At 38.3% G+C, this 25643-nt stretch overlaps 1 protein-coding gene across 3 annotated transcripts in view; it reads right to left on the bottom strand.

The window, feature by feature from the left end:
* The window catches only part of SKAP2 (src kinase associated phosphoprotein 2), a 118107-nt gene extending 93509 nt beyond the window's left edge, over positions 1–24598 (bottom strand). For all 3 annotated transcript variants that reach the window (XM_017837193.1, XM_017837194.1, XM_017837195.1), the window contains exons 1-4: positions 24496–24598; positions 14096–14201; positions 11820–11845; positions 1503–1607 (exon numbers count right to left, since the gene is read on the bottom strand). In XM_017837193.1, coding sequence (XP_017692682.1) covers positions 1503–1607; positions 11820–11845; positions 14096–14201; positions 24496–24553 — 295 coding nt within the window. In that variant the 5' untranslated portion in view covers positions 24554–24598. The remainder of the gene's footprint in view (positions 1–1502; positions 1608–11819; positions 11846–14095; positions 14202–24495) is intronic.
* Positions 24599–25643: the final 1045 nt, after the last annotated feature.

Here is a 25643-nt window from a genome sequence, read left to right as displayed (position 1 = left end):
ATTCTTCAGCCATTCATTATTTAGGTTGATGAACATTATCACTTTTTTTCTTGATTAACTGTTTTGAAACAATTCTATAATCATATCTCCTATTAAATAGTCATATAATTTTATCACATACCCTTTATGCAATCAGTACCATGTTATTAAGTTACAATTAGAAATAATGTTAAGATTATGTTTGTAAGCAAAAATAAATACAAGGAAAGTTGCATTCATCTGTAGTTTTGAAAATTACCTTGGGTTTTCTAAAAGCCATATGCAATTTGAGTGATAATTACATTTCAACCAGAGAGCAAAAATGCCTGGTTTAATTTTTTTAATAGAAGGTCACATTGCCAACATGCAATAAGCTCAATATATAAAAAAAAAAAAAGGTGTGATTATTATTGTTACACATTTTACAGACTTCTGGACATAAAAAAATTGCGTTATTCTGAATCAGTGGTTAGAAGGTTTATCACTTATGCATGTACTTGACTTATCCCTGTTCTGCAATAGACATAATTTTATACCTCATAAAAGCAATTTATGTTTCCAAAGGGAATAATCTGGATAACATAAAATGTGGAGTGCTATGTTGCAGGAAGCATATTTTCATTCAGCAATTGTACTTCGAGATGGAGCTGCACAGTTTGATCATCATATCATGTCAGCAAACATCATTCACTAGTAAGTCTATCTAACTTCTAGTGCCACAAATTAATATACATCGTTAATTTATTTGTACATATACTTAATTTATTGCCATATATTACCCATTGAAGGTACTTATATTACATATACAATAAACAAATCTCAAAAATATGGACACTATGCTAAAGCAAGCTTGTTAACTGTTGAAATATTCAATTGTTCATGTCTTCAGAACAGCCGCATTTAGCATTAAACTTAATGCATACAAAATAAAGCAACATGGAAAACAGCTACGGAGCCTAGAGTTTTTTTTTAAATGCAAACTCAAATTTAAAATTTATATAACAAAAACTGTCTTAATGGAAGGAAACATTGTAGGAATAATTAATTTAATATTTTATGAACCTATTCTGCACGGAGTTTGCAGAAAAATATCAATCACATAAACTGTTTCATTATTTATTAGATAAATAATACAGTAAGCCATTAAGTAGCACAATAAAATTAAGCAAGAATTTGATAATGTTGAATTAACAAACAATTTGTTACTACAAATATTCACACTGTTTTAGCCACTGATCTATCTTCAAAAACATATGCATCTACAGAAGATGCTTTGTTATCAAAAAACATGAGTTTGAAAACACCATGTAAATTTGAGACAGCTTCACTATGCTCTAGGACCACTAGAGAGAGCTCTTCAGTTCCTTTAAAGGTTCTTGTAAAGGTAAGAAAACTGTCCAGCTGTGATGCTTATCTGTTTATCTGTTTTCCAACACTAACATTCACATCATGAGGATCCGATTACATGAGTTCATAGCAAACTGGCAAATCTAGTACATTCTAAGGTAAAGAATGTCACATACCATCAGAAGGTGCTTCATCCTCTTTATCATATCGGTCAGATGCTATTGCGCTACTATCAAGAGGAGAAGAAAGAGAGTTCTCAGACTTGTCCTCATCTTCCAGTTCTGTAAAAGTCAAAAATATACTGCTGGTTAAATAGTGTATCATGCAAACGCAGATAGGATAAAAGTATTTTTGATAGTAAGGAGGATATCAATTCCTATCTGAAATAGAAAAATTCCCATTTCTCATGGACACTCGTATGCTCCAGCACAGCTGTGAGCGCTGCTGTTCCAGGGCTACCTTTATGCGTACACGTTGCTGGAGCGGTTTCCCTAAATGCTGTCATATAATGAAGCTGCTCCCAGCACCGCACAGCTGGCAGCTTCTCACACAGGGGTTGAAGAAACACGCACCACAGCAAAGAGGTGGGCAAGGGAAAACACTGGCAGAAGGAGAAAAGGAGAGTGCCAGGCTCCAAAGTTCTGCCTGTCCGAGTGCAGGATGGAGCTTCAGCAACTCCCCTCTCGGGAAATGCCAAACTATTGTTGGCAGCAGTTTGTCAACCTCTGCCCACTTTCACTTTTTTTCCACCATAATTAGGCTCTGCTTTGCAAATTTGTATGTGCATTCTTCCCATGAAACCAGAAGTGGAATCGCCTTCTGACAGAACTTGTGGCTTAATGCAGCATTCTGTTAATTAATTTCTTACAACTGAGAGCCCCACTACAATAGATACAAAATCTACATTATCAGCTGCCCTAATGCACTCTGATCAGTGTCATGCGTAAGTGTGAAGGTCTGGGAAAGATAAACTGAAATCAATATTAGTCAAGGTTTTCATCTAATCAGACAAAATTTAAGTTCTCCCTCCCGAAACTTAGTATATTTTCTCAGATATGTTTAATACATGTAGGCCAAAAAGAGTTGGGAAAAGAACATAAACTACATCGCTCCTAAAAAAAAAAATAAAATCAAGTCTTGGTGAAGGAGAAAAACTAAACACGACAAAAATCACCAGATGAGAATCATAAAGTTGATGCACCGATAGATCAAATGACCCTCAAATTTCTTAAAAACCATGTAACAGTAAATTGTTCAAGCACTGCTTTTTTGTATATACATACACAGAAAGCTTTTCAGAGATCTGCAGATACCCTTTCCTATTCATATGTTCCTTTTTGGAGCACGGTATAGGGTAACTAGTTTCTCAGAATCTAAAATAAACCCCCTGCACAGTGAAAATATTCTTCTCCACAGACACAGGAATTGTGCTCATCAGTAGGATCGCCTCACCATGGCTGCAAGTTTACCCCTTCCTATTCAATAATGGAAATTCATGGAAAATTCACAGTCCATGTCCAGAAAGCACCATGGTTGTTTGCAAAGAACAGCAAGTTTTCTACGCAGATAAGACAACAAAATCTGATACTTGCTTTGCTGGAATTCTTTTACATCGAAAGGTTGTCAAATACTAAATTGGCTTTTCCTTCATTAATTTAGTGTGCTTTTTCCTGGGAAAGCTTCTTTTCAAGCTCTCATGCCATTTAACAACTGCTCTGAATCTGAACCTGACTCCAATCTATTTCTGACACAGTCCTCTCCCAGTAGCACGCCAGTCATCGTGTTAATCTGATCAAAATACTTGCATTTCATCACACCTGTCAAACCAATCAAAAGTAAATTATCCCTCTCCAGGATTCACCTCTTCCTCCAAACAAAAAAACATAGAGTAGGTAGCACGTGAACAGTAAATATTATGCCTTATTTACAGCCAGCATGATCATCTTTCACACTTAGATGCCAGAGACCAGTTGCCTGTCTCTCTCTGCCTATATATATCTTTATTAGATGAAAGACTCCATATAAAAAGAGTAGACATTATATTTACAACCTATTCAATAGCAAAAGTTTTTCCACTCTTTTCCTGTCCTAAACTTTTACCAGTACTAGAATGCATAGAATATATGTGTATATGTAAGCACTGGCTGTCAATCAAAAATGTCCTCTTACCAGCTATGCATAAACATACTATCATTTAACCTTCATGAAGGTGACAGTATAAATTTAAAATATTAGGCTGTATTTCTAGAGGAAAACATTTCCACAAACACCACACTCCAGCACTCAAAATTCATGGGTTGAATCATAAACCTTAGTATATTTGAATGAATAGCACTTGTGGATGAAAAATAGGTGAGTTTATATGTAGAAAGAACTTCTGCAGGGAATTTTGCCCCACTCAGCAATACATAATCTCTTATGTAAGTCTGCATAGCTGCACTGTTACCTTGCTCTTTCATTAAGTCACTATACTACCATTTTCCAAGCATGCTTAGGATTTCAAATTCAGTAAACATTTGTGCTTTACTTCCATATAAAAGCTAAGATCTAGGAACAAGGGCCTTTTTAATACATACATACATACATATTTAGGGCACAATTTACTTGTACCTATCCCAGACTGTGCTGGTTTTGGTTAGGAAAGAGTTAATTTTTCTCATAGTAGCTGGTATCAGGCTATGTTTTGGATTTGTGCTGAAAACAGTCTTGATAATACAGGCATGTTTAAGTTACTGCTGAGCAGTGCTTACAGAGTCAAGACCTTTTCTTCTTCTCACACCAACTCACCAGCAAAAAAGCTGGGAGTGCACAAGTTGGGAGGGGACGCAGTTGGGACAGCTGACCCCAACTGACTAAGGGGATATTCCACACCATAAGATGTCATGCTCAGCCTATAAATCTGGGGGAAGAAGGAAGGAAGAGTAGGATGTTTGGAGTGATGATGTTTGTTTCTCCAAGTCACTGTCACACATGATGGAGTCCTGCTCTCCTGGAGATGGCTGAACAACTTGCCTATCCATGGGAAATAATGAATGAATTCCTCGTTATGCTTTGCTTGCATGTGTGGCTTTTGCTTTACCTATTAAACTTCATATCAACCCATGAGTCTTCTCACTTTTACCCTTCCGATTATCTTCTCTACCCCATGTGGGGCTCAGTTGCCATGACACAGGTATATAGTGTATTTGTAACATCAAAGAACATGGCAACACCGAATGTAGATTTACAGTAAAACAAGTATCTGTTCTATCTCTACAATATCCAAATTCAAAGTGCTTTTAAAACAACTGAAAAATGTTGAGGTATTATGAAGACATTACACACTCAGTGCTTTATAGACTTCAAAGCATTCTCTAGGTGTTAAATCCTAAATAAGGCTTGAAGACTTCCATGAAAAAAAGGCCCTCACTGAAAATGACAATCAGAGCAAATAAATAAATCCTATGTCATACAATTTAGGTACCCACACTTTAAGTGAAAAATGTGGAGAATAGGTGACAGACACTAAACAGAGGTATAAGCAACCTGCAGTCATGCAGGCCTAGATTAAACAAAAAAATTTTCCATTTTTTATTTTAAATAAATGTATTCGTAAATTTGTATTATACCTTGAAAAATGTAATCCTTAGATCATCTAATTTGTACAGAACTGCACACATTTCCGTAGGAAAGCTGACTCAATGTGCTCTGGAGCTTTAACAGGCAACATCTCACAATGTGTTTATGTGCTTACATAAAAGAATGACTACTTTCTGGTATCATCCTTGGAGATTTTCCTCCAATTCTATCAGGGTTAAAAGACATCTTAGGAGCGTATGCTACTAATATATAAAGATATTGCTTCTGACAGTTCAGAGACAGGCTTCTTGTTGATTCTATACATCTTCTACATTCCCACTCAGAATAACCTCTGCCCTTCCTTCACTTTACATCCTCTTCCATCAACGTGTTGCATTGAAGTTCATACTCCACCTATGGAGTAAGAGCAGACGGAATTGCACTTGAAGCTCCGTATGTTACTCCTTGAACAATCACAGGAGTCAGTGCTGAGCAGCACAAACCATTACTCTCTTCAGGTGCCAAGTACCTAAAAATACACCCAAAAAGCATCAATAAATTAAAGAAAAGCATTCAACTTGCACTTATGTAATAGAAAACTGAACTACAAAGCAACAATGGGCATCAGGTAAATGTATCCAATACAATTTGAAGGCATAATTGAAAGCATTGCTGCCTAATCAGTGATCTAAAAGCAAAGCATGCTCAAACCAAACGTCTATAGACTCATTAGTTGGCAGCCATTCCATTCCAATCACATATAATGTCAGTAGTGCCTTGAACCTCTGCCAATGACAACAGCATAAATTTTGCATCTCATTTCTGTGGTCATAAAATTAATGACCAGTTTAAAAATACTTCTTTGCAAAAGTTATTGCACAAAGGAATGACATGAATGTGTCCCTGTTATGTAGTCACAAGAATAATTACGGAGTTGATGCTCATTAATATAGTTTCTTGTTTCCCCAGAACACCATATGATTTATATGGAAGTTGGGGGGAAAAAAGGATTAATTAATGGTAGATATTTAACAGTCACAACAATAGCAAAAATATGTATAAGAACTGACCCTATTCCCCAGCTTCTGCAATTTAAACTAATCTCTTACAGATTTGATAGCAGAATCAATATATTATGCTGTCTGTAAAAAAAAAAAAAACATACAATGTCGTTCCTTATTAAATGCTACCTTTTCCATTACAGCTTATTTATTGATTTAGGAAATAATGCATACCAAAGGGTAAGTGTACCACATTAGGAATGGAGCATTGAACAAACTCTCCTCATTGTAACAAGAGCTGTAGTTCAGTGCCTACCCCCCATTCTGATAATTTCCAACAAATTCAGCTGGTATAAGTTGAATATAACGAACAGGACCATATTACGTTATAAGAATCCAGCTAAAAAAAGAAATCCAGACATTTTTTTGCCCCCAAAATTCATTTTCTTCTGCAACAGTGAGATTATAATAATGAATTCCTAAGCATTAAAGATATTGCTTCCACCACTTAACCTAAAAAAGAGAAGCAAGATGTTTCAGCCAGTACCTCTGAAAGAGACTTACAAGCTCACATCCTCAGATAACTAAACACTTCCAATTTATTTCCAAAACATCTAGACAGAATGATGCATTAAAATTGCTCAAGTATAAGAGAAATAAAACAACTCACAAAAATAAAAAGACATGTAGGTCAAAACACCCTGCTTCTTGCCATTTCAGAAGGTCCCAAGTCACAGCAGGTTGAAATCACTTCCTTCTCTCCAATCTCCACTGCGGTAAGAACCCACCAAACAAAGGACTGGATCATCAAGCAGATCAAGCAAGGTTCTCTCTACACAGTTTTTCAAAAGAACAAGTAGACAAAGCTGCTTTCAAGCTGGCATGGGCTTAATAGGGGCAGCTTATATTTTTAAGAAGATGCTCTGACCCAATCCAGCAGTCACCTTGCAAGATTGGACTCTTCTGACAGCCACTTTCTCAATCCATGCTTTGCCACACAATCTGCTCCAACATATTCATTCCTGAAGAGCCTTCTAGAGTCCCTTATTAACATGATGGTTTTTAATGGCTTGTTTTGTAAAGGTCAAGTAGAAACTCTTTAACAGCTATTTCTTAAAACAATACTGAAACAGCATTAAGTTTGCAAGCAAATATGCTTCACGCAAGAAAAGCAACCCAACTTTTTCCTTCCTTTTGCATCATTATTACGATGTATATCAGGACAAGACCATTTTGTGCTGCACTGGTGGCTGTATCTTGTGTTGCTTGAAATTGCACTTGGCATGGACACTTCACAGATAACAGCTGCGTGTAGCTGAAAGGGACAACACAGTGACTCGCCTACAGTGAAACCTTCCAGACTTCCAGGACAGAGTGATATTTGGCACACTTTTAATGCATTTGATGGTCTCTCCAGAAATATATTATGATGATCCCCGAACAACCGGATAACAGCTAAGTCATATCTTTCCCATTTATGGTTAAATACTAACGATGTATTTATGCTCCTGCTGAAAGTTCAAGTGTGTTAAAATATAGAATCTGCATCCACATATGGCTCTGGTGACCACAAGATACTGACTCCCTTTCTCAAGTCCAAATGACTCCTACCTGCTGCCATTTCCTGACAAAGAGTGTGTAGAGGGGAAAAAAAAAAAGGAAAACAGAAAAGAAAAAAAATATAAAATATAAAGCCTTTGCATATAGTGCTACTCTATCAGCTTGACTATTTCCAGGAAGCAGATGTCTCAGGCTTCAGACACTCTCTGCTCTGCCAAGAGCCAGAGGCATCGGAGTCATTTAAAGGTTTCCTACAGGTGCTCCCAATAATTACATAGAGAATAACACCAATGCTCTAGAGACGTAGATTCACCCGCTATTATACTACAGTGAAATGAAAACTAAAGTGGATCTTCATCAGTTTTTATCAGAGTGAAAAGTGCTAGTTAGAAAATGTCATATCATACTTTTCTGCATAAATAGATCAGATATAAGGTGCACTGAGACCTTTATGGGGAACTTTTTCTGCAAATTCCCATATTATGACTCTATTTGGCTAGTACTTCTGGTGTCTGACTTTCAGCACTGAGCCAAAATATTTTGTAAGAAGTGATTAAAAATATATATTTTACTAAAATAAATGCAAAGAACAGATGGCAAGTGAATTTCAAACACAAATGCAGTTTCTAGAGCTTACAGTGCTTCTGCCAACTTTAGCACTATTTTTAGCATAAATTGAAAACAAGGTTCTGTTAACTAAACATTTTGGCAGTCACAGTATTGATTCAATTAATCTCAAAACAGAGAAATGTCAAAAACTGTATTAAGTCAGAATCTTTGAAAAAGTCCAGAGTTTTATATCCTTAGTGGAATATTAGTCTTATAAAAAAAACTAATCTAATTTGTAGGCAAATAACCTTAGTTTTCAAGTTCCTTCCCAATTCTAAGATTTGGAACGAGTCACTGAGTGTTTAGTTTTGCCTAAACTGCTTAGATAAAGAGTCAAATATTTCAAATTAACTGAAAAAAAGACATTTCTACAGAGTTCCTCAATTTAAGAACAAAATAGATATAATGTTCAATAAAAATAAAAATAAAATTTGAGGAAACATTAGTGGTTTGGATATTAATATAATTGTACCTTTTTTGTCATAAGAACAACATGGACTTTCTTTGTCCATAAATCAACAATATACTTAACTGTAAAAGTCACTGTGTAAAACCAGATAACACATCACACAAGAGAATTAAATATTTTCCTATACAATGAAATTTGTGTCTTTCATTTTCATGTGTACCCACTTCTCCCACAAAGTTGTGTTTTTTTCAGTCTGTAGACACAAAGCTGCTTTTGCCAGCATATTTACTGACCTGACAACATCAGAAGGCTTCTTTTTAAGAGGATGAAAGAAAGTCCTCAAATTCATCAATCTGGTTGCAAAGAAGTATGTATGCACTTTCTGAGAGATACACACATGGATGATTTTGGTTTTAAGGAGCTTGGTTCGACTTGTACACATGTTCTTTGATATTATTATTATTATTATTATTATTATTATTATTATTATTATTATTATTATTATTATTATTATTATTACCATTACTATTATTATTTTAAACCTTCTTGCTTTATCCTTATGGAAGGCAGGACTCTGTATGCTATTGGCCAAAGCCCATAAAATAGGAGTTCACGTACAAGAGCCTGGTCAAACTTACTAATAACTACATACAACGCCAGTGGAACTACAAGAACATTCAGTGATGAGAGTGGAGTGACAAGTATGCCCACAACCCATACCTGTGGAACAACTCACAAGCTGAAGGAGCCATGTTTGAGAGGCTAGAGTCAAGTTTCATTATGTCATAGAGGAAATCTATGAATTTTGAAAGTATTAGTCCACTTCTTCTGGATGCCTCTGGAAGGATAACAGGTCACAACTCAGAAGATTCTTGAAAACAACTGATGTAGCATGATAATTACTATACCATGGTAATACGGCACATAGTATGAACCATTCTTCGTCTTTACTTTCAGCTTCAACAAAGATTATTTTATTTGAATTTAAAAAATGGAGTAACTGCTACTGCAAAACCAAGAACAGCAAATATGAAGATGAAATATACCCAATAGTTTTTATTCTTTCTAGTTAGTTTCAGCACAGTTTCCAGACGTCTGATTCCACCCCTCCTTTTTCCCCTAAAAGATATTCTCTTTTTTCACCTTATATTTCAGGATATTTCTTCTTTGTCTGGAGGGAGTTGGAACTGACCATCACTGCCTTCTCAGTTTTCAATCTTTTCCAAATTTTCCATTTTTCAAATGTCAAGGTGTGCACAGCGGTATGAACAGGCACAACAGTTGACCTCACTCAGCTGCTGCCGCTGCTTTGTTCCACTAGGAGCTGACCAAGAATCTGACTGCCTACCTCCATGTGGGTCCTTTGTTCTACACCTACACAAGTCACGCCTAATTTGTACAGGCCTAACGACTGACACAACCAAATAAAGTTTAGCAACACTTCTTGAACTCTGGAAATTATACCAACAACTCATACCACTGGATTGCATTCCCTCAAATATTTGCAACTAAATGCAGGTTCCGATTTCTCACATTTTTTTTACATTCATGTATGCAAATGCACATGAATTTGGAGAAATTTATCCTTGCTTGCAGAAAACAATGGTATAACTTTCATTTTATTGATAAATACCAAAAGAAAACTAAAGTGTCAGCATTGGCAAGCTTCACCATCTGTACACAGTTCTGTGATTTGAACTAGAAACACATCACAAGAATTTTAAAAAAAGGCAATATATCCTTCTTAAGAATCACATGTACTCTAATAAAAAGAATAAGACTGAATATAAATTTTACATAAATCAGAGCAAGTTATGCAGTAACAATTACAGACTATATAAATTAAACCACCCATTTTGCTAAAGAAAATGAAATCTCATTTTTATTAATAATTTGTTGAATTAGAAAAGAAAATCTTAATTTGATTTTGAAATTCTGAAGTAAATAGACTAGAATCTTCTTGACCTTCAAATAAAGCAAACCACTAAATGCAAACTCTACTCTTTGTAGACAACTCTCATGCTCATTAGAGAGTCAGAGCCTCAGAAAAATATCAAATCTTCAGAAACATGCTCTCCCAAGGTCAGATTCATTTGTAGTGAAACAACCATCCCACCTAATTTCATGTTAGTAATTTCCTAAATAAAATAACACTTTACTTTCCCACACTTAGTTCTGTTGGACAACGAGAAGAGGAGGGAAACTACATTTTATCCTCTGTAAGGGTGCCGTGTGCAATATAAAAAAATAGCAAATTATTTTAACACAATTTTTAAACAATCACACAGTTTGAACTTACAAAACTTTGGCAATCTTGGGAAGTTTCAAGTTGGATTTTCCCTTTCAGTTGAACTGTTATGGCTGCATAACTTGATTTAAACAGGCATAAGAAATGTATGAGTTTGTTGTGCCTTGTTATAACATTACTTGCCTATTACGACTTACATATTTGTACTTCATCAGGAGGCACACTGTAGCCCACACATTTGAATATCCTTGTCCAGAAACAGACAGTTCTTCAACCACTGCAAAAAGTGAAGCTTTGCATAGGCTTTTTTGACCTCGCACTGTGACCCTCATACCAGCATCCACAGGCTATAGGTCATGACCTCAAGAATTAGCATCATGGAAATAAGAGCCCTTCCAGGTTTAGTTACAGAACAGAACACTGTAGCAACAAACCCTCAGCCTTCTCTAAACTGAACTCTGCAGCTTTGTTTTAACTCCACTGGAAGACAATAGATAACCCACACTTCAGTTTTCATTACTTGCACACTAAATCATCTCCTCTCCAGCTAAAGGTCTGAGCTCGCGCTGCACTATGAAAACATTCATTCAGTGTGGATCGAAAGCCAATATCATATTGCCACTAGATGATCCTATTAAAAGGTTAAAGAAACATCACTATGGAATTGAAGACTTTTGCAACGTTAAGAAAAAAGGCTGAAATAAGTCATCTCTGTTAAAATTTTATCCCCTAAGCAGGCTACTTTGCATACACTTCCTCCGGGGGAAAAAGAAAAAAACCCTGCATCACATGGTCTTTCACAAGGCTACACTACTGCTAATAAAACTCCGCTTATATTAAATTGATAACAAATAATCTCCATAACAAGCTCCATTATATATTAAATCCTGAACTGTATTTCTAAACTAGTCTTTCCGTCAGCAAGCGCTCTCCCGATGCGTTTAGTGACGGGAGGGGGACCCAGGCTCCGAGCGAGAGTTCCGGGAGTCCCGGGCAGCCGTTCCCCGCTTCCCGCAGCAGGGGGAGCCAGCGCCCTCGGCCTCGGGCGGCTAGAGGCACCGGGAAGCGCCGGGGGGGAGAGGGAGAGGGAAAGGGGCACGAGACTCACCTTCCTCCGGGAACTCCCGAGAGTAACTGCAGGGAGAAGAAGAAGAAACATCATAAAGCAATGCACACCTGCAAGCCCACGGTGCCAGGACGTGGCACAGAACAACAACTAGTTTTCAACAAGTTTCATAGCTGAAACTTAGCGCTGCAAGTTTTCCTTTCAAATTCTGCAGTCTTTGGCTTGAAGCATTCACTCAGTTTTTCTTTTCTCTTTGCAGCTGAAAGAATCCCCAGCCACTTTAAAGAAGACTTTAAAAAAACCCAAACTCAGACAGAGCAGCCTTTTCAAGGAACATACATCTACTCAGACATCTTAAGGTATAAACACACAAAAGCATCTTTAATTTTAGTAAGCCTTCTGAATGTTAACATGTTTCAAAACTTTTCATGCACAAGTAAAAGCCACTGAGCATATTTTAAAATATAGGTCAGCAGGTAAAGACAAAAAAAAATTATCACAAATAGTTGTTTTAGCTGCAGTAAATTTGCAGAAATCTAAATGAAAATGTATTAATAATTAACCAAAAATTTAAAAGCCTAAATAAAAAATCCTTTTCAAATAAGGAGAGATAACTTATTTAATGCCTAAAAAAAATTCTACCATCCCAGGAGGAAAATGTACTGCTTCTTCAGAGCTAAAACTTATTTCAGAAACAAAAATGATCTGATGATATGGATAAATAATCAGGACAGAGTTATGTAAAATGGCATTCAAGAAGCATTCATGGACTAGAGTTTATGTGAAAAGAGGAGGATTTCATCAGAACTAACTGACAAATAAAATGCAGCTGCCAAGATCATCTTTATGGACAATAAGGAGGAGTGCACGTATCAGGTTAGTCAGTAAGAAGATTCTTGCAAGTAACAAGCAGAAGAAAAATGAAGGGTCTAGGGATAAGAAACTGAGAAATGCCAACAGAGATAAAAGGCCAGATCTAAGAAATACAGCATAGCAAGTGGCAGTAATAGACACAGCCCAACGTGTGGGATGTGAAAATCAAAGATGACTAGAATGTGCATAGATTTTGTAGTCTGCATGAAAAGCAAAACACTGTTAATAGTGAACAATATTACAGGAGATGAGGAATGAATTAGAAATTAGGGTCACAAAAGTGAATAGCAAAGGATTCAGTGTCAACTTTGTTCATAACTGCAGGTTCCCTCCCTTTGGTATTTCATCATCCAAAAAACCATAGTTTAGTCCTAAGACCAAAGAAAAAAGTCAGTAGTGCTGTAGCTGCAGGTCTTCTATAAAGGGCCAGTTAACTCAATAATCCACAAAGGAAAGCACAAGCAAATAAACAAAATCCTAGTTCCTTATCAGAGAGGAGAGAACTAGTTCCCTAAGCATTTACAGCCTGAATGAAAGGCACACAGAATTTTAACTACAAGAATTTGGGACACATCTCATGTTTCCCTACAGTCAGGGCCATGCAAAGAATGATGCCCTCACCAGATGATTGTGCCGTCTTTGAAATTGTAAACAAGTTGCCTCAGGGGCAGAAGAATGTCATCAAAGGAACGATTAGGGGATATCACACAGGAGTGACCAGTAGAAAAACAGTTTGGAAACAGCACTTTGGAAACAATGTGAAAAGAACAGCAAGTACTAAACTATATCCTAGTTGATTAGAGTTGCAAGAAAAGAGATTTTTCAAAGAAAATTCTGTAGTGCAAATGAAAGTATAGCTAAATATCTTTACTGAATTGCTGACTGAAATTAAAACTCTATAAAACAATCTCAAATCCTCCTTGACATTAAAACAAACAAGGACACGCACAGCCCTCTGCTTTGACTGTCATAATACTTCACTATTTTAACACTGCTGAAACAAGCTTATGATCTATAAATAGTTTTCAGTTATGTTTCAATTTTCTATTACAGAGCTAAACAACAAAATGTATAGTAAAGCAAAGTCAGTATTGAATTATGCTCTTTTACAACAGCTGAGTATGGTGTTCGGAAGCTCGTTCACATTTTCAAGGCATTATATTTCTCATATTTTAATTAATCTTACCAAAGCTGAAGTGAATGCAAGCTCTACCCAAAGAGCTTGCAATCAGGGTTCAGAATATTAAGCAATTCAAATGGGACAATCATCCTGATCCCATTTCTTACTAAATTGTAACAGTTTCAAGAAAGATTATTTGACAAAATCAGAACTTAGACAGATTTTTTTAATTGTTAATAGTTTTAATGTTTATTAAAAGATTGTAAAAAAACTTAAGTTATCACTAAGTGACTTTATAACATATTAAAACCATGAAGCTACTTACCTTGCCTTAACATCCTTTATCTTCTTAAGAAGTTGTTCCCTTTTTTCTTTTGCTTTCTTGGATAGATTTTCTCCTTTTAGCATTTGGGAAACAAATGTTTCAACATCTAATAAAGAAAAAAAATAAAAGATAAAATAGTGCTATAATGAGTTGTCCTGATACTACTGTGAAAAAACTAAGAAAATTATTTTCAGTTCTACACACAGCATAGTTAACACTCATTTCAGAGTCTAAATGGGATACATTTGTTCCCTATCTATTTATGCTTAGGACAGCAAATCCTATGGTGACATTTGATTCTTGCTCACTTAATTATGCTATGTAAGTCCTAACAAATTGCAGTACTATAACAATTACTTTCCATCACCTAAAGTAAGAGATAAAGCTAAAACATCAATATAGCCTTTATTCATGTATTCCTGCCATATTATTTCAGAAGCTCAGGTTTCAAAGATGGTTGAGTAATTTATTATTTCAGCAGTAACAATTACCCAGCTCCTAATATAGGTCACTTACTGGTTACAGTATTTTCAAGTGTTCTCACATTGCCTCTGAACTCTCTGATTGACTAAAGATTCATATCCAAAGCCTTAATCTTGAAAACAACTAGGTAGGCACAATAACCATATCAAAAGAGTCAAGCTCAACAGTGTACTTTAAGCACACCTGCAATTGTAGAATCACAAACTAAGGCTCTAACCTGCACTGTAATTCTTCATTCTTATACAGATGATACATTTATATAGTCGTGTAGAAACAAAGCATTCCATAAAAGTTACCACGGTTCTTTTAATATGGCAAATATCCATTCCACAGGATAAAAGCAATGCAGTGTCTGAGAATCTGGGGGAGTGTAACTCCTCCAGCAGTGTGTTTTCTTCATTAGCAAAAACAACAGCAATAGCCAACCGTAAAATTTTCTTACAGTTACCAATCAACATACGACTATCCCGAAAACAGAAAAGTAGAAATACAACCAGAAAATCCTGCTTGTTAACTTAAATGTCTCACCTCTATAGATAATAGTTGCTCATTGAATAAGAGCAAGCAAACGTAAGTAAAAAAACCACCCTCACAAGTGCCTGCCCACCCCCCACAGACACACACATAGATAGACAGATAGATAGATAGGTATAGATATATATACACACACACTTTGGCTCACTCCATGTAGATGCAAATAGACATGGACAGTACTATTTTAATCCTCTAACTTTTCCAATCAGATATTTCATTTTAATACAGAAATATCAAACAGCCAGCTAAGTTCTCAAATGTTTGCATGTAAAATTTTACATGAATATTTACTGCAGATTTCTAAATTAAAAACTTAATTGCCTGCTTTTTTTTTCGTAAAACAGAAACATATCACACTTTATATTACAGGCTGCAAGAAAACAAGTCAAAAGTTACTGTTTGAGAACACTAGCATAGCTATTACAAGGACGCTGTTCTTTATAAATAATTTACCAGATTATTATTTAGATGTTTAGAATTGTGTCTTCACAAAGTGTGGCAAAACCATTCATTTTTAAAGTATTTTAGAGTTTTGAAGAATGATATTGTTCTCCCTCCTCATAAGACAGAGAATCTTCCCCATTATATTTTCCAACAAAGTTCCGAATGGGGGAGACCCTCACTCAGTTCCGTGGCATTCCTTCTTTAAAAGGACAGAAGGAAAGGCACTTAATGTCTATTAATGAATCCTCCAGACACACCCCCAACAGCCTCTCTGCCATACACCAAGCACCCCCAGAAAGATTTTGTCCTAATCCATGGAAAAAGTACACATCTTCATAAATTCCAATGACTGGAATTGCCAATCAAGCTTCCAGATGAGGACTTACAGAATCTAAAGATACTGACCAACTACAAAACCTGGGTCAAAAAAACGATACTTTTACTACTGAGAGCAAAAACAAAAACCATCAACAGTTTTTCTCTCAATGAAACCTAACAGGATTTTCCAATACAGACCAACCTTTCACTCTGAGAGGGACAGCCTGATTAAATATTTGTTCCTTCCTACTTTTACATATTTATTTCAAAAATTATATAGCAGCTTCAAAGTTCTACCTAGGCAGCAATATGCAAAAATTTAGAGGAATTAGTCATGTTCATAAATCAGGAGCAATGCTTGCAAAGTAACCTTTGAACACTAATTAATCACAGAACTTGACTTCAGAAGTCTTCATTTAAACTCAGTGGGTTTCTTTACTTCTTGGAAAAGCTCAAAACCCAGGTGAGAATTCTGCCATCTCAGAACCTCAGATTTTCACTCTCAAATCTTTATTCAAATACAAATGTTCAGATAATTAAGGAGTATGTGGGGAAGAGAAAGCCAGCTGACTATCATAAGCAAGAACTACCACTTCTGGCTTAAAATACACTGTAAATACAAAAATTTGAGGACTAACTACAGTGCTGACAGAATTTGTTCTTTTACAAAAAACCTTGGACTTCTAAAGCAGAAATAATAGACAATTTTCAGCCATGGAGGGACAGGGCAGAAGTAGATGCTGCATTTATTTTCAGTACGCAGAGAGCTGGAGAAGACAGAAAGAGAGCAGGCATGCACAAGATCCTGACAACTCTGTTGTTTCTAAATAGCAGCAGTTACAGAGAACCCATCACTGGGATGGCTTCCCTCTCCCATGAGATGATAAAACAAGTTCTCAAAGGTTAGGTATCCACAGTCAGAAAGCATTGCACTCATCATGGAACACTATTACTTCCATATGTCCAGAGAAACCATATGGCTTGATTGATCATGACCCCAAAATATGAAGACAGACCTGACATACACATGATCTTCAACAGGATGCTAAAGAATCAGTTTACCTGAAAATACACTTTACTGTATCATAGATTTTTCTTATCTACTCACAATTACACAGAATGTTACATCAGAACATAAAGATGTGTTCTGACCTAGTGTTGTAAATCCATCCAAGATATGCCAGATGCACAAGATGAGTAACATCCTAAGCTCCTCTGGACAAGAAGCCAGCAAGTTATCTAAGTTATGATCATCTCTTCACTACCTGTACTTCCACATTGTGGAAGAATATGGAAGGAGCTGTCACTGCTGTTAGAGAAAGCTTTATACCACTGGCTTAACATAAAGGAATGTTCCTGTAATTTCTCTGACATTGCACAAAGTGATTTACCTTGGAATGAGAACAGAACTTGGGACTTCAGTATGACAGATCCAAGCTTCATACAGTAAACTTCAAACAGAAGCAGCAAGATGTACCCATTTTTCACCACAAGTCTACTTGCTCTTCCCTCTCCAGGATGATCCGCAACATGATCTCTCCTCTGCTAGGTTAATACTATACTGAAAATGAAACTACTACTCACAAGCACTTGAGTGTAGATGTGTTTCAGGCTTCAGTAGCAGTTGATCCATTGAGGAATTTAAAAAGAAATAAAAGATAAACTCCAAAAAGAAAACCTCTTTGAACAGATTTCTGATTTAAAAGCATTTTAACTAATCAGTTACCCCACAGCAAACAAAACAAACTACACATTTCCATAAATTCATCCTAACAAACTGAGCAGCTAATTTAGTATCTGTGGAAACCTGTTTATCACCTCTTAACTTTTCTTAAGCTTGTGTTAGACTGCCTGATAGCTTGAATACCCATACTTGTTGCTCTGTTTCTTAAAGCTCATGATGTTAAATCTGTTTGCACCCTCCCCAAAGAAATCATTTGCCTGCAGAAATGAGTAAAACCTACCAAACTGAAAGATCCATAAAATGCACTGTCAGTACAGGTTACTAACTGACAGAAAACGGAATTCACACCACAGTCTTGCTCTGTCCACTTCAACAAGCTCATACAGTTCAAAGCTTACGTGCCACTTCATGGAATTAGCTAAAACACCATTTTAATCTTATTTTCATTTGCATTTCTTTTACAAGGAGAAAAGCTAAGATTTATTTAGCATTTCACTGTTAAAACAGTTTATGGTTCTCTTTACTTCAATGATTATAAACAGACAACACTGTGAGATTTTAATTGTTTTAAAGTCTTTGGAGCTATTTTCTTTAATGAAGGCTGATAACACACAGATGGAATTTTTCAAGAACGTTGTAAATTTTTAGCCCAAAGCAAGTGCTGTGTTAAAGAGTGCTAATCATAACAAATCATAGCACTATTGTTGTTTACAGGGTTTAATACTGTAATTATAAGTCACACTTCATAAACAAACATACTTAGGACAGAACTACCTCAATTTTGTGTCAGGGTGGGCCAAATAGATTCTCACAGAGGCACCCAAACACTGTGTGCTAGGTCTTCCTTTCTCACCTCCTCCACCAGATAACATGATTTGCTTATCAAAAAGTTAGTCACTTCATCATGGACACATGAGTTCACACCATGAAGACGACAAGAGAAGAATCAGAAACTGGTGATGAGATGGGTGTGTTCCCAATCACACAGCAGGGCACACACACAGCTCCCTCTCCATGACCCAAGAGAATGCAAGCCCCTGTTCCAAGGCTGGACACGAACCCATCATACGACAAGGGTCAGTAACCCGGCAGAGGTACTACCAGTCACACATAAAGGCAATAACAGGGTGGCAGAACAATTCCTCCAGCCACCAGCCTTGTCCCATCTCTCTCTTCCACCTCAAGGACTGAGAGCCAGAAGCCAGCTGCCAGCCAGAGAATGTGGGAAGGCAGGCCAGAGAATTTTGGAAAGTAGCTGCAAGCTAGGCACATTTGTTACACACACACTATCCAAAGGTGACCAACATTAAACAGACTGCCATGTATTTTTCAACTTTACATGGGCTGGCATTAGAAAGCAATTAATTAATTTCATTTCAAAGTTTTCACGTGATTCATTAATAGGGAACAGGTCTGAAGACAAACTATCAAGCAATATCTGCCACTGCCTGTTCTCTTGCACAAAGAAATATTTGAGGATTTTGCTTCTGCTCTCCCCCTGCCTTCCCAGCTATACTTACAAGCCTCTCTCCAGTTTGCTAAATTGCCTTTTAAATATATATACACTTAATCAGAAACAGAACACATGATGTAAAATAATCTTGGACTGAAACTCCAAGATGTCTAAAAATACCACATTTATCCAGCCTAACAAGAGAGTGAGCATTCCTTTTAGCGCAAAGTCCTGGAAAAGACCACCTTTAGAAAATGCTGTACCTTAAATCCCCAAAAGCAAGGTTATGTCGCTGTGTTGACACACACAAAGTATCATGAAAAACGTTGATGGTCAACAGTTTTATTAGTGATTTAGAAAGAAGAAGTGGACACAAACTGCTAAGAGTCTTCAAATGAAGTAAACCGATACGACATCTCTTTTAAGAGATTAAAGAAGACAAATTATAATCAAGGACTATATATATCTAATCTCATTGGCTGAGTAGTTGAGCATCCTCTCTCTACATTAAAGAGGTGAGAAAAGATAAAGCTGTATATTAACTATATCACAAAAAAACCCCACCAGTACAAATCATGATCAAGTTACAAAGTGATTCCAAATGAACTATAATAAAAAATGTTAAGGATTAACCTAAAGATTTACACTGTATGCCACATTATGCTGCATCTATTATGGTTTGTTGACATATGATTATGAAAGAAACGTAAACCCAGTCAGATGAGAAAGATAGACTCCATGTTAATTGAAAAAGACAAACTAAGTGAATAATGAGTATATAAAAAATAGCCTATGCCATTTTTATCACCCGTATATGACACTTATTCCCAAATTTATGGCAGAGACAATTGAACTATGTTTCAAATCACTGGAGGTTATTTCTTACCAGGAATCCCTCTGTGCACTTTTTTCACCTCACTGTTTCTATTCTTAATCCATTACTATTGAAATACATACATATTACCAAAGCTGTAAATACATGTCTACTTAAAAGATGTCTACGATAATCACCCTAGTTTATCTTGTACAGATGGATTCTTCAGCAAGAACTGGCATTTGTTAAAGCCTTTGAAACATGAAAATGATACTTTTAAAAAAGAGTAAAATTTTAAACAATTATATCCTTTTAAATTTGAACCAGCCAATGAAGAAGAGCTATACTGTACCTAGGTGGCTTTTTCTATGACAAGCATGTACCGAGTAAGTCCAGGAACAGCTGACATGGAAGATGAAAAAGGACTGTTCATATTCTGGGTATCAGGGGTAAATATAACTACTGTAGTACCCAAAAATAAAAGGTAAGCTAAAGTAAACTCACACACTGGATCCACTGTCTTGTACTTCTCTTGCCTTGCCCTTTTCTGCATGCTGTTTCCAAGATGCAACTAAACCAAGTAGGCAAACAATATTATTTTGAAGAAAAAAATCAGAGACATCACACTGAAAAAGGCAATTTGGACAATACAACTCAGCATTTAAACAAACTGAATAATACCTGGGTAGAGATGATCTGTAGAGCAAGGACATTGTTTTCTGTTTAGTTTTGAGGTTTTGTTTAACAGAACAAGGAAAATAGATATTAGGATGGGATATAAGGTCCCATATGAACTAGAGAAAAATTTATTCTATTTTTATAGCAAAAAATATTTGTAACTTTTAAAATATGAATACAGAAGATTCAAACAAGAAATACTGCCAAGTGTGAAAGGAAAACTGAATTTAAAAAAAAGGCAATATTACCCACACTGTAGTAACGAGTTCCAAGAAGAGGGGAAAAAATATAAATGATACATATATCTAATGATCATGACACCATCAAAAACTTTAAAAAAATAAAGAAGTCTCACCTCCAACTAAATCTTTATTACTGAAAAAACTCAACACTTTTTTTTTCAATCAAGGTGACTGAAGCCACCAGTCTGATTTACATGACAGAAGAAATAATATGCCCTTGGAGAAGAAGCAGCCTCTGAACTCCTTCTCAGCTATGGGCAAGCCAAAACTTAGAGTGTGCATAAAAGAGGAAGGAAAAATAAAAGTGAGCAGGCCTCTAACAATCTGTGTAACCAATAATAATTTACCGGGACAAAAAAAAAGTAACATTCCACTTTGCCAAACATGCACAAAAAGATCCTGAACACATAAACACAACAAAGGATACCTTTTCAAAAGAAGAAAACACAAAGTGAGGCTGGGCTTCCTTCACCAAATTCCAAAATCTCAAGCACCATCTAGAAGGTGCAGGGACATGGGTAGGGAATAAAGAAGTTATTACACTACCACACATCTCCCACGTGTAAAGAAGGAGATAACAGAGCAACAAAATTACTTTCTCCTCCTACCAGAAGTTCATCTCATGACCAGAGGACCCTATTTCTGTCTCCAGTGTTTCCCTCCCACCACTTGAACAAGTCAGAGGAGACAGGATGGGATTGTGCAATCCTAATAATCCTCTGCAATAAGCCTGTTGCCACACTGACCTTTCCCCTTCAACTTTACAGAAACAGCTTCCTCCTGTTTGCAACTAATGCAGTTAGCCCTGAACTCAAGCTGTGCTTCTGCCTGGAACATTTCAGCGCCACTGACATGCAACTACAATGACCCTGCCAGCATGTGTGACAGAATTTGGTTTTGCGTTAAAGATATAATATTGTTTAGGTTCAAAGTAAAGCACTCACAAGTCAGAAAGTTTCCTGTGCAACTTTAATTCATCCCCTGGTGTGTTTATTCCCATTATCACCATGTTTAACTACGGGAGCACTTAGTATGTTTTCCAGCAGGACCCCTACTTATATAACCTGCTTGTTATAACAAGTATAACCTACTTGTTCAGCATAGTTGGGGGACGTACTCCAACCATCAATCAAAAGTGAGCAGGGATAAGGAAATCCATATGATCACTCCTCCACTTGTTGCAGAAGTTGGAAACAGTAGGCAAAAAGGCCAAGAAAAGGAACAAGAGCAGAAGAGCATATTTATAAGATATTGTACCTCTGAGCGCCTCACTGCTGAGTGAATATCAGCCTAAAAAACAGTACTTCGTGCTCGCCATCAACTGCATGTTCTCAACAGAACCTGCTATGAAGAAGTGCCTGGCACTCATAATGGCTACTGAATACAGACATCCAACTCACATTATTTTCTGGAGAAACCAGCACAGCATGGAGACAGGTGAATTTGAATTCCAATTCCGTTCTACCATTGACTATTTTTTGCGCCCCCAATCACATCTTGTTTATTATACTGATTTTATCAATGGTAAAACAATACTCCCTCCTCTCAAAGAGGTGCTGAATCAATAATTGTGAGCTATTGAAATAATACATTAAGAAGCACCTTCAAAGAAGAGCATGCAGAAATTAATAACTATCTACTCACTGCAGTCTTTGCATTGTGTAAGAGTTTCTCAATGCATAGTAAAGACATTACAGAGCTCCCTTCCCCCTTCAATTACCAGACATCTTCACTACATAAATAATTTGAGCAAAAAGAAGCAGAAGACTACATAATTGAAGATTACCAGATCCTACAGATATCAGTGAAAGAACTGTTCATAGAGCCTGGATTACTGTAGTTTCTAACTGTCATGCACTTGACCGATAACCTTAAAAAAAAGAGAGGCTAACACACACAAACTCTAAAAAGCAATGCCATATTTTTGTTAAAATAAACAGGTTATTAAATTTTAACATAGTATAACCATAATTATCCTTATATTTGTTTCCCTTTGGTAATTCTGAAAGTAAGAATTAAAATCTACAAACAAATATTTAAAGATCATAGCTAAATCATTCCATTGTCTTCTTAATTTCAATTCTATAGATAGCACTAAAGAAATCATCTCGTTTTCTTCCAGAAAAGCTGAAGTGGTACACACTGTACAGACACTAGATATCTGTATATAACTTATGCTGCTGATCATAGAGACTCTGAAAGCACATATACACAACCCTTTTGAGGAAAAATAGGTGTTTTCAGTTTCACTTCAAAATAAAAACTGTTGTGTCTCTCTTTCCATGACGGACTGGATAAAGATAGAGAGAACAAGTTGTGTAAATGACGACCATGACTGAAAAACAAATCACAGTCTGGAATGATCCCCTCTCTATCACATCCTCCCCCTCAAAAAAAAAATTCTTAAAGCACTTAAAACTTTCAAGAGTTTCAACACAAGCTTCACCCAGTGAAACCAGCATCGAAACAAACACTTCATCTGATCACAAGCTCCAGAATACAGTAATGCCTCACAAAACACCAAAGTTTGGAAAGGCTAAGGATAATATTTGTTTTTTCTAAATGATTAAACATCTATTCCATGATAAAATGGATGACAAGCTTTCCTTTTTTTTTTTTTCTGGTGGCCTTCAATGCAAGTTTTACTACAGATGTTACGATCTGCAAATAACATACTTAGAAACCGTAGTTAGGAAACACTTAAGACAGTTGGCAGATGATGAGATGTGGTGAGACCAATAGTTTCAAGCACTAGCTCTTACAATCAAAAGTGTTAAAAAAAGAACAGTCTTCCAAAGGTGACCAGCTTCACTAGATTCCAGCAGGTCCCCAGCCATGTAATTGAATCCTTGACCTCAGAAGGAAGATTTCGAAAAGCATGGGCAATTTGAATGGCTAAGTCAGAGCTACACGAGTTCCTGTGGCAGAAACAGAAGTTCTCAAAAGAAAGAGAGTCCCACGGAAACTAAAATGCTTTCAGGATAGCAAACTTTTCAAAAGATAACAGTAAAGCCAAACTTTAAGTATACAATTTATTTTAATGAACAACAAAACAAATTTTAAAAAATTAAAGTCTTGAAGGTAAAAGACAATGACCCGTATTCTGAATTCTCTATTGACACTATTGCTGACAACCTTGCATGGTGAGAAGTCATCCCATTCCCACCCTCCAACGGTTCCCAAGAGCGTGGGCAGCCACGGTCAGAAGTGTGTGACTGATAAGACAACACACCAGCAATCCAGCATCCCCTCCGTGAGCTGCTCAGCTGCTTAGCGGGGAAGTTCATTACTTTTTATCAGCTGGTTCGGGCAGCCGGCCCTGCCCGCACACCCCGGGAGGGGTCACTTCCCCCCGGCGGCTCGGCGGTGCCCGGGCGGCCGCATCCCGCACACGCGTGTCCGCGGCAGCCCCGCACCGCCGGCGGAGCCCCCCGGACGCTGCGGGGGCCGGACCGCTCCTTCCCCCCGGCGGGAAAGGGAACCGAGGCGCTGCGGGTCCGAGGGACGGGAACGGGGAGGGGAAGTGACCAGGGAGGGGAAGCCGGGGGGGAAAGACGGAAGCCCCAAGTCCGTGCAGGGGAAGCGATCGCCCCGCGCTCGCCAAGAAGCGCCCCGCCGGGGCCGCGGCTCCGGTGGCTGCTCCTCCCGCACGCCGCGGCTCCCCCGGCTCGGCACACCCCCGCCGGCCCGCCCCCCTCGGCATCCCCTCCGCCCGCCCCCCGGGAAGAAAGCCCTCCCTCCTGCCCTCACCTGCCAGGAGGCTGCAAACGTCCTCGGGGACGACGGGCACGGCGGGAGCGCATGACATGGTGCGGGCAGCGGGGACGGGGCGCGGGCGGGGCTGCGCGGCTCGGACCGGACCGGCCCCGCCACCGGGACGACGCGCAGGACACGCCCCCCGGCACCCTGGCACGGCCGCGCGACATGGGGCGGGGCTTCGCGACACGGAGGCGGGGGTTGGGGCCGTGTGGGCGGGGTTTGGCCCCGTGGAGGCGTGGTTTGTGTCCCGGGAGGCGTGGCTTAGTGTCGGGGGCGGGGCTTCGCGCCGCTCCCCGGTCCCTACTCGCTCGCCCCGCCCGCCCCAGTGTCGCGCATGCGCTTCACCTTCCCCCGTGTTTATACCCTTGCCCCGAGGGCACTGACTGCCACGTGATCGCTGCCGGCGGCCATTCTGCGTGAGGGCACCACGCACCAGAATCAAACATGGCGCTCCGCGTTTACTCCCGCTGCTCATCTCCGCCCAGGAGAAGTTGGCTATTGGATAAGAGAGCCCAGAAACCTTTTCTGATTGGTCCGTTGGTTGTCCCGCCTACCAAGCCCAGGGCTGGCGTCCCCGCACTCTCTCGCGGGGCGGGGTCTCGGGAGTGATGGGTGCGGAGGGTGGTATTTGGGGGACTTAATTTCTTCCAGTTGTGTTTCCAGGTTTCGTTCGGAGCGTGACTCTGACCTTATCTCGGTCGGCCCTCTGGCGCTACCAGTGTCAGGTTTGGGATAGCAGACTACAGCCCCAGCCCTCCGGGTGTCCCAGTGGTCGCAGGTGGCAAAACCAAGGCATGGAACTTGAGGAAGTCACGTGCACAAGAGGCACGCAGTAAAATAAGAAATGGGAAGTGCACCAGTGGGAACAGGCCCGTTGGTATGGGCGCTGCTAGCACAGGTGTGTGGGCAGGGGCAGGAAGAGGTGCTGTTCCTCAGCAGCACAGCTGGGCTGCTGGAATGGCAGAGTTTGTTCAAGTTTTGCTTACGGAGCAGCTTTGGTATGTTTTTCCCCGCAAATCCCTGGTCATTTGCATTTGGAGCACATCAGTGTTGTAATATATTTAGTGTAGAAACAGTCAAAGTAAGCTCCTAGCATGTGCTTCTCTGACCTGGGCGGTTCTGGCTGTGTCTGTGTTACT

This window comes from Lepidothrix coronata, unplaced genomic scaffold (genome assembly GCF_001604755.1).
Source record: "Lepidothrix coronata isolate B3197 unplaced genomic scaffold, Lepidothrix_coronata-1.0 Scaffold294, whole genome shotgun sequence".
In the NCBI taxonomy this organism is placed as follows: Eukaryota; Metazoa; Chordata; class Aves; order Passeriformes; family Pipridae; genus Lepidothrix; species Lepidothrix coronata.
This window is presented reverse-complemented; position numbering and strand designations above follow the sequence as displayed.